This window comes from Hyla sarda, chromosome 1, assembly GCF_029499605.1.
Source record: "Hyla sarda isolate aHylSar1 chromosome 1, aHylSar1.hap1, whole genome shotgun sequence".
In the NCBI taxonomy this organism is placed as follows: Eukaryota; Metazoa; Chordata; class Amphibia; order Anura; family Hylidae; genus Hyla; species Hyla sarda.
In genome coordinates this window covers 64990492-65006243 of record NC_079189.1, presented here as the reverse complement: position 1 = coordinate 65006243, position 15752 = coordinate 64990492, and the positions used below count along the sequence as shown (strand labels likewise).

Sequence of the window (15752 nt, the reverse complement as noted above, 5' to 3'; positions counted from 1 at the left end):
CTCTGTGTTCCTCTAATAATATTGATTATTTCTATGCAGCGGAGTTGGCTTCAGTTTCATCTTCTCCTGGGTTCTCATGCTTATTGTGATTGTTACATTCCTGGCGGGTGGAAATGTAGAGAAGCTGGTGTGTGAACCTTTCCAAGACAAGACTTTGTTTAAGGTGAGAATACATGTCATAGCGTAAAAAAGGACAACTACACAATTATGTCACTAAATTCTCTTTCACATTCTTCTTCACGAGGTCCAGTTTTTAGTATTTTGCTTCCTGGAAAAGTTATGCAAATTAGCACTCCTCATAAAGGAAGAAAACTATCTATTAAATAAGAGAAAAAAACTGCACAAGCCTTTTTTTTTTATTATTTTTTTAATCCAGCTCCTGCTAAATTTCTGACCATTACCGCCATCTCCCACAAGGTACATGTTCCACTCCCGCCCGTTCCGGGAACATGTGTGTCCATGCATGTGCATCTAATCCCGCTCCACTCCTGCAAAAACATTTTGTCACGGCTTTTTGAAATAGTGCCCCCTGTGCCATTTCATTAACTCCTGTATGATTTTATTACCTTCTTGTGCCATTTTATCGCCCCCTTGTGCCTTTTTTTTTCTCCCTCTTGTGCTATTTTATCTCCCCATTGTTCTATTTTATCTCCCCCTTGTGCCATTTTGTCAGCCCCCTGTGGCATTTCAAAGGTTTGCGGGACTGCGCAGTACTTTTGCTCCTGCCCGCAACAACTTTCGGGATACCAATTCTGATGCCGGGCTCTACTAAAGGGCTCATGTATTAGACATGTGATGTTTTACTGCAACTAATAGAGTTATCACTCGTTTGCACTTATTTTTTCCCCTATTTTGCATCTAGGTCAACATATTTTTTGTTTTTGTTTTGTATGATGTGTGCCTGTTTCTGCTCTTATTATTTCTTGCTTATAAAAAAGTTGTTACATTTTGGTGCAATGGCATTCCGGGTGGCATAAAGTCAGCCAGACAAATCTATTGATAAATCTGATATTGTACACCACAGTTTTTTTTTTTTTTTGGCAGATGGTCTGTATGATTTGTTACATACTTAATAACTGACCTGCAACATTTTAGTAAATTTGTTGTAAAATACGGAAAAATTACATAAATACGAAAAAAATTACATAAGCATAAAAAAAGGTGTCAAGTAACCATAGCAGCCTTAAACAATAACACCAGTATGAATAGAGCATCCCATAGTGTCAGCTGTGTAACTCAGATTCTGCAAGGATAGTGACTGATAAATAGCAGTTAACCCTATATTTCCCAGCTATGCAAGAGTGTAACTATAGAGGATGCTGGGGCATTAGTTGTACCCTGGTCCTGGTGCATTAGGGCTCTGGGCTACAAGTTACACCTCTGTAACCATGTGTAAATAGTGCAGGAGTCTTTTTTTTTTAGACTTGTAAACCTTGTTGTGGTGAAAGGCCATTGCATTGTAGCAGCAACATAACCTCTTAAGATATCACCTTATCTACCAAAACTCCCCATAAAATACAAAGTACAAACATAAATTTTAAGTAACATCGTAACAAAGAGTGCTGGGAAGGGTCCCTGAAGGCAATATCTTTTCCCATCAATTATTATATACTTTTCTTATGTGTAGAAACTGTTTTGACCCAGGACTAGGCCCTAGGCCACCAATACCCTTATTTTGTTCCCACCCCCTAAAATGTAGCTTTTATTAAAGTGTACCCGTCAGATCCAACAAAAATAAAAAAATGTAATATATCACTCGGTATCTAATCCTGACCATGTACATCTAATTTTTATGTGTCTAGCACCTTTATATATTTTTTTTATTACACTAGCTCACTAGTCTGAATTCCTCTCAAAGGGAGGGGGCGTGGCCTCACTGTTCAGGTCTCCGCCCCCTCAGTATGCTATCTGCTCACATCTCCCCTAGCATTAGCAAAACTACAACTCCCAGCTTGTCCTCACTGACAGTAGCGGGACACAAGCTGACAGTGGGAGGATTTTTCCTCCAGCTATGAGCCCTGCGCTCACAGCTGTCAATCAAGGAAGTGTGTCCATGACATAGGTGATGATGCATGGACACAGCAGGACTAGTATGTGTTCAAGCAGGCAGGGGGTCAGTTGTTTGACTGGCTTTTTCAGTATGAAATACTGAAACTGTTCTAATGAAAGCAATTGCAAAACCTATTGGTTATACATGCTTTACAACATATCAAAAGTTTTTGTATCTGACAGTGCCCATTTAAGCACTGTTAAAAGTATAAGTGGAAAACAACTAAAAACCCAACACAATCTCTTAGTGTGTTGATACAGTGTATTGTGATAATGTACTTATAGTGGTAATTCCAATGTTGCTCTGTAAGCAGCCAGTGGCCTGCAGTACCACAGGTTACTAAAGCACACTAACAGAGATTGCTATTTAAAATGCAAACAATGCCCCCTTTACATGTTTTGTTGCCTCAGCAACGTCCTTAGGAGGGGAACGGGCATAATTTTGACCCTGACCCATCTCAGGGTATTGTTTTGAGTATTTTGGTTATGTGTACATACAGGGTTTTTATTTTTTTTTTTATAAAAAAAAAATTTTCTTGCTTTTGTTTTGTTTTTTTTTGCACTTTTTGAGCCATCATTTTATGGCTCAATATACAGCTGAAATTGCAGACTTATTTTCATTAGTTTTTTTTATGTGACATGTTTTTCCTGATGTGTTTTTTTTTCAGCCTAGGTTTAGCCCAAATAAATGTTTGTGATTAGGAATTATTATGACCATTTAAAGGCATAAAACATGCCAACATACAACTGGAGCTAAAAAAAAAAAAAAAAGCCTAACAACTTTACAGCTGCAACAATTTTACAAATAAAATTACCATGTTTTTGAACAGTCGTTCTCTCCTTGGATTCGATATAATCTACTGTGACAATATGCTTTTGACCATTTTTTTGTGCCATTTTTATGACCCAAAAGTGAGCAAAAAAACTTGTGTGTAAAAAACCCCTTTTACGTTTTCCCCTCTTTAATGTTTACAGCTGTTTTACCCTTAGCTGCTCTCACCATCCCAAGGGTACCAGAAATCATTAAAGGGGTATTCTGGCTTTATACATTTTCTCTTCCCCCCCCCCCCCCCCAATACAAAGGCTAGGAGATAAGATGTACGATTGCAGGGGTCCCGCCACTGGGGATCTCTGTGCAGCCCCTGGCATTCTGTGCTGGGCGCTGCCTCCGAGACGGGGACGTGACATCTCTAGATTTTCAGCAAAATTTTTATAAATCAATAGTACAAGCAAATATAAAACTGTGTAATATGTATTTTCAGGTTCTTTACACTTTTCCACCTACACAGAGCGAGGGAGAAAGACACAGAGAAACTGCAAGTGTTATATCTTACCCTAGTGCTGGATTAACAGTTTATACTTCTCAGTACTGCTCTATAATCACCTCCAGACAGCTGTATTGGCCGCGCTTAGTAAATAGGATCTTGTGTGATCACTAGATCCTGTTTACTGAGCTTGGACAGCGCTGAATACATGCCCCCAGACATTAAATATTTAAGACCACCTGTCACAACACATAATCCCATTCACACCCCTCTGACGGACCTCCTCAATCGTCAGAGGGACTACAAAGCACTATCTCAGGAATGACCTGCTATAAAAAGGTGTTTGAACAGGCCCCCACTAAGATATCTAGAGGTTAAATTAACTTCCTTTTTTTGTGGATAACCACAAACCTTCTATACAGCACACTAAATAGCTGTTGGCAATAGGCCCAGAGAGACAACATCAACATCATGTGGATAATACAACCCAAGGAGTCCAGTACCAGATGTTCCAGGACTTCCTAAGGTACAGCCTTTATAAATGGTCCTAAAGGCCTCGTGCCAAAGAAGACTCCAATATAACCTCTATATGGGAGTTTTGAAAGAGTACATATATAAAGATAATCCCCGTACAGCCCTACTGCCATCCAGTTACTGTTCATAACATCCTTAGGAGATCCAGGTTTCCATTAGTAGTGTCTATTAAGACAATTGTACATTTGTTCCCAATTACTAGAGAGGAATAAACTGTTGACAGACACCAATAATGGTCGCTAATCTCCTGTGTAAACACATTGGATTACAACATCATGCATATTGAAATCCAGCATGCCCTACCCTTCTTTGCCTTGACATCTGCTGTCAAGTAAGTGTCCGGACAACCCCATACATGTTTGATTGCTGTCCCATCCTACAGAAATCAGGGGCTCAGCCAATGTTAAAGGGATTATGCAGGAAAAAACTTTTTTTTATATATCAACTGGCTCCAGAAAGTTAAACAGATTTGTAACTTACTTCTATTAACATTTTTTAATCCTTTCAGTACTTATGAACTCCTGAAGTTAAGTTGTTCTTTTCGGTCTAAGTGCTCTCTGATGACACGTGTCTCGGGAACCACCCAGTTTAGAAGAGGTTTGCTATGGTTTTTTTTTTCTAAACTGGGCGGTTCCCGAGACACGTGTCATCAGAGAGCACTTAGACAGAAAAGAACAACTCAACTTCAGAAGCTCATAAGTACTGAAAGGATTACGATTTTTTTAATAGAAGTAATTTACAAATCTGTTTAACTTTCTGGAGCCAGTTGATATATAGTTTTTTTTCTGGATAACCCCTTTAAAGTAATATGTATGGGCTCCATTAGTCACTCCACAGTTGACTAATAAGACAAGTATTGTTCTACATGGAAGAATGGATCGTACTCTGTGCACATTCCACTTCATCATAAGGCACTGTGATATTTCTTGACATGTTACCTTCCTTATACATTTTGGAATAGTAGGAGTCTGTATATAATCCACAGAAATATGACGCTGCGGGGGAAAATCCCATTTGTCTGTCCTTCCAGCTCATTTAATGGTGCATGCTTTCTCAAGCCGCAGCCTGTATGACAGCCAAGATATGTCACTCACTCCCTTACACCTCCAGGCACCAGAAGCCGCACTGGAATCTTCTTTCGCAAATAAATAAAGACTTTCCCCCCCTTATTTCTAGTAATAGACTATTATTTCACTTTGTCAGGTTATGTATTTTTTTAAATTTTTTTTTTTAATTAAATGGCTTAATAATAAAAGGAAGGAATGCTTAACAAACACGATTAGATTATATGTATATTATTGTGATCGGTGCATAGAAAAGAGCTAATCCAGGATGTATTCATGTCTCCGTGCCTCTATACATCATGAACTGTCTGGTTCAAGAGGATATAGTCAAAACTATAGAGCAGTCAAAAATAGTGTAACACAGTGTTTTATCAACCAGGGTGCCTCCAGCTGTTGCAAAACTACAACTCCCAGCAGGCCCGGACAGCCTTTGGCCTTTGGGCCTGCTGGGAATTGTAGTTTTGCAACAGCTGGAGGAACCCCGGTTGGGAAACACTTGTGGAGCATATAGGGAGAGAAAGCTGGAACATTGAGCATTGTAATAGCCACCATTAAATGGGTATTCCAGTGAAAAACATTTTTTTTTTCATATCTACTGGCTCCAGAAAGTTAAACAGATTTGTACATTACTTCTATTAAAAAATCTTAATCCTACCAGTACTTATCAACTGCTAAAGTTGAGTTGTTCTTTTCTGTCTGACCACAGTGCTCTCTGCTGACACCTCTGTCTGTCTCAGGAACTGTCCAGAGTAGGAGCAAATCCACATTGCAAACCTCTCCTGCTCTCGAAAGTTCCCGAGACAGACAGAGGTGTCAGCAGAGAGCACTGTGGTCAGACAGAGAAGAACAACTCAACTTCAGCAGCTGATAAGTACTGGTAGGATTAATATTATTATTTTTTAAATAGAAGTAATTTACAAATAGTTTTTTTTTTTACCGGAGTACCCCTTTAATGGTTGTCACTGAACATGTGTTATCAGTGTAGACACCAAGATAGGTCAGAAAAAAAAAGAAAAAAAAACCTCACAAAAAGATGACTTAGGAACTTAACAAATCTTAAAAATCACCGAATTTGCAGTCAGACTATGTAGGAGATACACAGGTATTCTAAATATGTAAAATCCAACATTGCAGGAAAAAGACTAAAAGCTTACCCCCTTAGGCTAGGTCTGCACATGGTATTCTGTTCATTATTGTGTTGGTTCCACTCCAGAACCAGGAGAAAAGCCCATTTTTCTGTGTTTCAGACCCACTAATTTACCAAGGCTTTGCTGAGTAGATTTTGTAGGGTTTTTGTGTCGCATGTGTCGTGCGCCAGAATTTACGACAAAAAAAACAAAACCTTATAAGGGATACGTATGTGGATTTGCTGCAGAATTTCAGCAGCGTTTTTTTTTTTAAATATTCAACAAAACTTTATTGAACGCATTTGAAAGGTTAACAATAGTCTGTCTAGTATCACTCAATTGACGTACATCATCTGGTGTATCAAATATTAACATTGAAGGATTGAGTACAGACATTTACTAAAATATGCTAATAGCCAACTGCATGGAGCGGCACCGAGGAAAATGAAGCAAGCTTCAGCACATTAATGAGGGACATATGGAATGTCAACAGTGGTGCTACTCTAGTGAGAATTCAGGGGATAACTATGATAGGAAAAAGAGGGAAGGGAAGTGAGGGTGAGGGAGCGGAGGGGACAGTATAGACAAGGGGGTAGTAAGGAAAACACAAGGAAAGGAGACAACTCAAAACTGGGTGGGAGAAAACGTCTAAAATAACCAACCTGGACATCTCCGGTCGCCATCCCCGGCGCGACATCCTCCACCTCCAGCAGCATTTGTTCATGTAATAGGGAACTAGCAGGGTTCAGATCACTCCAAGACAAGAAGGGCATTGGGGGGGGGGGGGGGGGGGGAGTGACTCAATGAGTTCTGTACATTGGGGTCTCAATAAATGCCAGCCAGAGTTGCCATATGGCTGCATATCTGTCAGTCCGACCTGAGGAATCAGCCATCAGCTCTTCCATACGACACAGGAATAATATTTCTGTGTACCAGTCCGTCAAAGTCGGGGGTCGTGTGCTTTTCCCTGTCTAGGTATCACCGTCCGAGCAGCCATGAACAGGAAATTCGCTAGTCGTCTGGAGGTTTTTTTTTCGGGAGGTCGGGAGAATAGTCAGCAATACTTTAGGGTCATTGTTGAGCTCTACCCCTGTGATTGTCTTAATACGAGACACTACTGTGGACCAGAAAGAAGATAGCCCAGGGCAAGACCACCATATATGTGTCATTGAGCCTTTGTCCGAACCACACCTCCAGCATAGGTCCGGGACCAATGGATAGATTCTATGTAGGGTAACAGGCACCCAATACCATCTAGCCAATATTTTAAAATTAGTCTCCTGAGCTCTACACGAAATAGACAGTTTATGGCACATTGCAAAGGCCGTCGTCCAGTCAGAGGGAGCTATGGAAGTGTGGAGTTCGGATTCCCAGGCCTGAGTATAGGCCGGTAAGTCCTGCACCTCTTCCTCAAGGAGAAGGCTATATATCAATGAAACCGCTCTAGCTGGTGGAGAGGTGTCAGTGCATAGTTTCTCAAAAGGGAGGAGGGATCTCCCTAGTCTCAAAAGTCTGCCCTCAGTCAGTACAAAGTGTTTTAATTGACAATATTGCAGGTAACGGGTTGCATTTTGAAGACCCGTCTGCTCCAGTTCCTCATAAGGACGAAGCATAGTGCCTGTTAAAAGGGACTGTAAGGGTAGGGAAGGGGGGCTCGAGAGACCCATGAAAGTGGAGCAAGACAAGCCCGGTGGAAACCTGGGATTATGCAGGATCAGAGTGTTACAGGGGCAAAAAGACTAGTGTTACGGAGTGTTAGAAATCGAGCTAGCGAGGCAGCTATGTAATAAGCCTTGCAGTCCGGGACTGTCAGCCCGCCAGCCTGCTTTCGTCTAGTAATAATCTGTTTGGCTGTCCTCGATGGCCGTCCCGCCCAAACAAAGGCGCGTATCATAGAGTCAAATCTTTTGAAAAACGTCAGCGGGAGGGCCAGGGGCACAGTCTGGTAAAGACACAGTAAGCGGGGCAACACGTTCATCTTTAAAATGTTCGCTCTACCTAACCACGAGAAGGCACCCTTGGACCACCTGGACAAGTCTCTCCCCAGCGTCACAAGTATGGGTTGGAAGTTTAACGTGTAACTATCCGTCAGGGTAGCCGGGACCTGCACTCCCAAATACTTAATTGAGTTAGAGGTCCATTTAAAGGGATGGGTATGTTGTATAGCAAGGGCCTCCTCCGTCAGGAGGGTGATGTTCAGTGCCACACTTTTATCCATATTACAGTATGTGGTTACTAAAAGGAGAATAGAGATCAAGAGTCTGTTCAATCGTGGGTAAGGACGTGGAAGGGGATGAAATGTAAAGCAGCAGATCATCGGCAAAGGCCGAGCAGAGGTGCGACTCTCCCCCCACCTGGAAGCCCCTAACAGTGGGGTCCTTCCTAAGTGCAATGAGAAGATGTTCCATGCATATAACGTACAATAGTGGGGAAAGCGGGCACCCCTGCCTCGTGCCGTTGCGAATGGGAATGGGGGAGGAGAGGGAACCATTAACTTTGATTCTCGCCCGAGGGTCTTTATACAGAGCCGCTATCCGTCCCAACATTCGAGGGCCCAGACCAATTTGTCCCAAGGAGGCCTCCATGAACCTCCAATTCACCCAGTCGAATGCCTTTTCAGTATCCAGGGATAAAAGCATCAGTAGATGTTTCCGAGTCACTGCTCGATGTATAATGGAGAAGGCGTGAACCGTATTATCACAGGTTTCTCACGATCTCATAAAGCCAGTTTGGTCCGGGTGAATCAGAGGTCCAAGAATCGCCACCAATCGGTCCGCAATTAGTTTCGTAAACAGTTTTGTGTCAATACTGAGTAGCGAAATGGGTCTGTAACTCGCGCAAAGGTTAGGATCACGGCCCTCCTTGGGAATGACCGTGATGTGAGCACTCAGAGTGTCCGTCGGGAACCCTAGGTCTTGGGAAATGCTATTAAAAGAACGATGGAGAAGTGGAATCAGGTCAGTTTTAAGTGTTTTAAAGAACTTTCCGGCATACCCATCAGGGCCCGGGCTCTTACCCGAGGGTAGGCGGCTAATAGCCTCACCTATCTCCTCTTCCGTGTAGGGGGCTTCCAGTGTAGTTACTATGTCTTTGTCCAGTGTGGGTAGTGCCGTTTGGGAGATGTAGTCTCGCAGGGAGACGTATGTCCACGGCGCTGGGGGGTCGGTAGGTGGTGTAGGGAGGTTATAAAGGCTGGTATAATAGCGTTCAAAAGCTGTCAGGATGTCACTGGTGAGACAATTTTTCTCCCCATTGGATGTGCATATGGAAGGGATGTATAGCGCCGCTCTCTGATTATGGAGAGCTCTAGCTAAGTGTCTGCCAGGTTTGTTGCTCCACTAGTAAAAAGATTTGGAACACCTTTGTTTGCGATATTTGTATGAGTCGTTTAGAATGGTGTCGATGTTGTGTCGTGTCTTGATGATCTCTCTCAAGGTAACTCCATCAAGGATTGTTTATGCGAGGCTTCTAAATCAGCAAGGGTGTCAAAGAGACGCTTCAGCTTTACTTGTTTTTGTCTTTTAAGGCGAGACCCATGTTTGATAAGCACCCCTCGCAACACACATTTAAGAGCTTCCCATTGTATTGGCGAGGGGGTCTGATCAGGGGCATTATCCGCTCGAAATTGCACAATTGTTGATTTCAGTTCCGAAACACACACTGTGTCAAGGAGAAGGGACTCTCTTGAGTCGCCACATGAATCGTGGGGGACTAAGTGAGAGGATGTGCAGGGTACAGAAGACCGAGGCGTGATCAGATAGATAAATATTACCTATCATAGGAGAGGAGAGGCGAGAAGTGAGTCAGGAATATGTAGTCCAATCTACTATATGTTCCGTGGGGACTTGAGAAATAGGTATAGTCCCTATCTGCAGGATGCTGTAGACGCCACACATCGCAAAGCTGTAGCGAGTGTAAGAGACGATGAAGCCTGCTGAGACGGCTATAAGGAACAGCCGAGCGCTGGGTGGATGTATCCAGCAAGGGCTGCAGCGGGATATTGAAGTCCCCACAAAGCAATAGCATGCCTTGAGAGAAGGAAGATAAGTCCTCCAGTACACGTGTCAAGAAAGTGATCTGGTCAGAGTTGGGAGCATATATCGACGCCACTGTCACCACCTGGTCCAAGACTCGGCCTCGTACGAATAAGTAGCGGGCCTCAGGGTCCGAGCGTACTGCTTGCATTTGAAAGGGCAACGAACGGTGAATACCAATCGAAACACCCTTCGTGCGTGAATCTGCATTAGAGCCATGAAACCAGGTGGGGAAGTAGCCGTTGAGCCTGTTGGGGATATGGTCTGTCTTGAAGTGTGTCTCCTGTAAGCAGACAATGTTTGTCTTCTGTTTGTGAAGGTGGTAAAGGACTTTGGACCTTTTTTCTGGGACGTTGAACCCTTGTACATTAAGTGTGGCCAGTTTAATGTCAGTCATACTCACAGTCAGCTGGAGGAGCGGTCAAAGAAGGTGGATTAAGGCAGGTTGGCCGAGGGACGGTCCGGGATGTCCAGAGGCTGGAAAGAAAAAACACAGAAAGATAGAGGTTGGTGAGAATGTAAGATAAGATGAATAAATTCACCAACTCAATTAGGGACAACAAAATAAGCAAATGTTCTTGCTAAGGTAGTCTAAGTGCAGGATATCTATCTGCAAAATGAGTGTGCAAAACGCACACTAGCCCTAAGTGGGGGTGTTATCAAAGGAGAACAGGTGTAAGACCAATTAAGCTAAGCAACAATGAAAAATTGCTAGCGGACAGCGAAAACTGTCCACGGCCATGGGAAGCTATGAATCTGATCCTAGGGCTGGATCGGGTTAACAATATAATCTATGAGGGGGGGGGGTTGAAACTAGATTAGAGATGAACATGGGAAGCAATAACTACTCAGCGAGGCGGCAGAGAGTCATTAGTAATACTCAATACAAACAGTTCAGAGGGACCCTCCAGGCAATATGGGTACGCCAGGATGAGAGAAGTTCGGCTGTCAAGCTTAGTTGATAGGACCGTCCAGTCGATGTCTCGGCCAGCGTTGGCGTTACGGCATCGGCCAATCAGGATGGGGGCGTCTAGTAGCAGTCCTCTGCGAGGTCCCCGTCGGGAGAAGCGATGCATAAGGATCTTGTAGAAATGCCACCCATTCCGGGAGAGTCAGAGGTGGCAGGTTAAGTGTGGCCAGGAAACGAGAGAGATCATCTGGTGTTTTCAAAGTCACAGAAGTGTCCCCCGAGTTCACACGTAAGGCAAATGGAAAGCCCCATCTATAGGCAATATGGCGGTCCTACAGAATGCGGAGTAGAGGTCTCAACATGGCCCTTTGGCGCCGTGACTGGTCAGGAAAAATCTGAATGGTGGCTCCGTCAAAGTCCAAATAGCCCTTCAGGCGTACTTTATGCATCAATTGTTCTTTAAGGGAGTAACGATAAATTCTGCAGATCACATCTCTGGGGTGGTCAGGGTCCGAACTAGGAGCCCGAAGTGCCCTGTGGACACGGTCAATTTCAATAGAAGAGTCAGGCGGGTGACCTAAAATCATGTTAAAGATGCCAGTGACCGTGGGGAGTAAATCCTGAGTCCGGGTGGCCTCCGGGAGCCCTTGGATTCTCACGTTGTTGCGGCGATTCCGGTTCCCAATATCATCCAAATGCACAGCGAGAGCTTGCTGGGTATGAGTATGAGAGGGCATAGGGGTTTGCATGTCCTTTATAGTATCAAGAACAGAAGTCTGGAAGTCCTCTAATGCGCTGACCCTCTCCTTCACTGCTGACACATCATCCTTAACGGTTTGGAGATCCTGGCGACAGGCGTATTTCATATCAAGAGCGGACATATCCGCCTTAGTTGGTAACAGCGCTAGTAGGGCCTGTAGTTCAGGATGACCTCTGAGAAGAGCAACAGCATTATCAGGTGGTGGTAGCACAGAGGTGAGCATAGCGGTCGGTCCGTCTGGGGTACTCAGTCCCTGAGAAGCAGTAAGAGGTGAAGCTGACGGTTGGTTCAATAAGTCCATAGCCCCTATTATTTGGGGGGGGGGGTTGTAAGGGAAGTCCCATAGCATCAGCACCTGAGGGCTCTAAGGTGCTGTCTCCTCTGCACACTGGTGGGGGGAGGACAGTGTGCACAGCGGTGTGGCCCCTGCTTGGTGGAAGTCCCTCTACGGCCAGAGTCCCCCCAGAGGGAGACAGATGCTGTTCAGGGGAGTCAGGTGGGCTCCTAAAGATAGAGGGTATACTGAAGGCCGGTGAAGGGGACCGGCCTCGGGGCTCAGGGGAGGAGGAGGGGCCCTCCTGATGGTGGGATTCAGAGATGTTCTCATGGCCACCTACCTCCTTCCCACTGCCAGGCAATGGAGTCTTCACAGCCTGCTCCATCCTCTCCTCCGCGGCAGCAGAGGGGGAGAGCGGTTGCCTCTGATGTGTAGCGGTGGAGGCCTCCCGTGCTGCGACCGCGAATCCTGCTGTGTCACCATCCGTGTCTCTGCCGGCGACACCGGAGCCGCAGCTGAACCTCCACGAGGGGCGCCGCCAGTCTTCTTCCTCGTCGGAAGATTCCTCAGTGTCGGTAAGGACTTCTTCAGTGCTTCGGCACTAGTGCTGGACGCTCCCTGCTTCCCCTTCTGCGTGGGGTGAGCAGAGGCGCGCGTCGGCTGGTGTGGCGGCGCCATCTTGGAGAGTCCAGCCATTCCGGGCCGCTCTTCTTCCAGTGCCTGTAGCGGCCCAAAAAAGCTAGAAATAGGGACCCCCGGCTCCTGAGAGAGTCCCAAGCGGTGCCTCTGTCTCCCAGACTTTCTGGAGCCCATGTGGAGTACAAGAATCCCCCTCAATTCGTCCGCAAGGACGGAGCTCTAAAGTCCTGCAGCCGTCTCCTTACATGGCTAGCCACGCCCCCCTCAGCAGCGGTTTTGCTGCAGCAAATCCACAGCAGATTTTGCTACCAAATGACTTCAATGGGTCTGAAGAAATAAATCTGCCTCTATTGAGGATTTTCTGCTAACCCATTGAAGTCAATGGTAGCAAAATCTGTTATATCTGTGGATATATTGCGTAGGTATTCCGCCCGTGTGAACGTACCCTAAGGCTATGTTCACACTTCTGGAATGTTTGCATGGAAAATCTCCGTGCGGACATTCCGGAAAGTGTGGTCCACACGGGAATGTGCCGTAGATGGCAAATCATTTTGCGCGTTGTCTGCACAAACAATAAACAGGTTCATTCTTTGTGCGGACAAGGAAAAAGGAATTTGCATGCCAGCAACATCTGGCACAGAAATTCCTGAAGTGTGCACAGCGCAGCAAAAACCCGTTGAAGTCAATGGGACTCTGCTGCTCTGGAATCTTTGGCGTTTTTTTCCAACTCTTCACTTTACTTAGAAAACCTGTAAAAGGGGCGTGGCTGCTTGACAAAAGGTTGTGTGCTTACAAAAAAAGGGCTGTGGCCGAACATTTATGGGGGGAAAAATGACAAATTTACTGATGTCCCCAGATAAAATGTGGCGAATTTGAGCTCTGAAAGACCCAACAGTTTAGAGCAGGTTAAAAAAAAAATGCAAAATGTATAAAAAGACCAATATTAGTAAATACCATTGAAAATACCTCCACTCTTAAATAAGGCCCAATGTGTAAATCTCAGCTTAGGCTAAAATCACACGTGAAGTTTCTAATGCAGTTTCTTGAACCAAAACACTGGAGATGTCCAGTTTTACCTTAAAGGGGTACTCCGCCGCTCAGCGTTTAGAACAAAATGTCCCGAACGTTTAGAGGTAGCGCAGGGAACTTGTGATGTCATAGCTCCATCCCCTCATAACGTCACGCCCCACCCCCTCAATGCAAGTTTATGGGAGGGGCGTGGCGGCTGTCATGCCCCCTCCCATAGACTTGCATTGAGAGGGCAGGGCGTGATGTCATGAGGGGTTGCGGCTATGATGTCACGAGCTCCTGGCTCTAAGCGTTCGGAACATTTTGTTCATAAAGCGGCGGAGTACCCCTTTAATGCTTTTCATTCTCTTTAGGATCTAATTCAGGCTATGGCATAAAAACACTTAAAGGGGTACTCTGGTGGAAAACAATTTTTTTTCTAGTCAACTGGTGGCAGAAAGTTGTACAGATTTGTAAATGTCTTCTATTTAAAAGTCTTAATCCTTCCAGTACATATCAGATGCTGTATGCTACAGAGGAAGTTGTATAGTTTTTTTTTCTGTCTGACCACAGGGCTCTCTGCTAACATCTCTGTTCATGTCAGGAACTGTGCTGAGCAGAATAGGTTTGCTATGGGGATTTGCCCCTACTCTGGACAGTTCCTGATACTGACAAAGTTGTCAGCAGAGATCAGAGTTGTCAGACAGAAAATAAATATGCAACTTCCTCTGTAGCATACAACAGCTGATAAGTACTAGAAGGATTAATATTTTTAAATAGAAGTAATTTACAAATCTGTTTAACTTTTTGGCACCAGTTGATTTAAAAAAAAAAGTTTTCCACTGGAGTACCCCTTTAAATGTAGTTTTTTAGCAGCATTTTGTGATATGTTTTACTGCCACCCCCTTGGACATAGACACAATCTAGACCCTATTCTTTGTATATAGTACAAGATCAGCTCACCCTCCAACCTAGGAGCAGTCCCAGTGCACGGAAAAACCACGGTGTGGTGGAGGCAGGATACAATCAAAGGAAGAAGAACCAGCGCTTGTAGGTTGAGTGGATAATATCACAGGCTTTATTGAATCCTTTCAAAATAGCAGCTTACAAACATGTACAAATGGAGCATAGCTCAGCTTAACTCGTTTTGCGGTGTCCCACTTTTTCAAAAGATTACTGCAAGCGTTTTACCCAACATTAAAATAGAGTACAACTTCATGAACTGATAGCCATCAGCTGGAGGCACACAAAACAATGAGCAACACGAATGCACCACTTCTCATGAATACAGGGTCAAAGTTAACCACTAGAATATACAAATAAAATTGCACAGCAAATCGTGTACATTGTTGTTGTTTCTCTTCTGTACATAGAATATTTTCATACACAATCTTAAAATGAATAAAACCCATGTAGAAAATATAATAGATAATTCTATGCTGCATAATTGGGATAAGAGACGCATAATAGAAAAAATCACAACCTCGTTAGTGTGAACAGAAACCAAATGAAAGGGTCCAAAAGAATGAATGTACAGACTGCAATACTTCTACAATAGTATGACATTAACCCCTTAAGGATGCAGGGTTTTTACATTTTTGCATTTTCATTTTTTCCTCTAAAAATTATAAATCAATTTTACACATAAAATTCCATATTATGGCTACTTTGCTGTGACATTAGTCATTTTACCAAAAAATCGAAATGGAAAAAAAAATCATTGTGAGACAAAATTGAAGAAAAAATGCGATTTTGTAAATTTTGGGGGCTTCCGTTTCTACACAGTAAATTTTTCTGTAAAAATGACAACTTCTCTTTATTCTGTAGGTCCATACAGATAAAATGATACCCTACTTACCGTATTTATCTGCGTATAACACGCATTTTTAAGGCTAAAATTTTTAGCCTAAAGTCTATCTGCGTGTTATACGCCGATAAGCCGCAGCAGTTCAATGATTTAAAGCGGCGCTTTAAATCAATGAACTGCAGCGGCTTTTGCAGGTCCAGAGACCTGAGCTTCACTGCCCCGGCCTATCCTGGGGTCCAGAGACTGCCACTGCCCCATTACCTCCCTCATCCCCCGCC

The 15752-nt window shown here is 44.0% G+C and overlaps 1 protein-coding gene across 14 annotated transcripts in view; it reads left to right on the top strand.

Annotated features, from left to right (window-relative positions):
- The window catches only part of PROM1 (prominin 1), a 249618-nt gene that overhangs the window by 180560 nt on the left and 53306 nt on the right, over positions 1-15752 (top strand). For all 14 annotated transcript variants that reach the window (XR_008888451.1, XR_008888453.1, XR_008888450.1 and 11 more), the window contains exon 14: positions 40-163. Coding sequence is in view for 5 of the 14 variants with exons in the window: in XM_056555187.1 (XP_056411162.1) it covers positions 40-163 (124 nt within the window). In the remaining 9 variants the exon portion in view is untranslated. The remainder of the gene's footprint in view (positions 1-39; positions 164-15752) is intronic.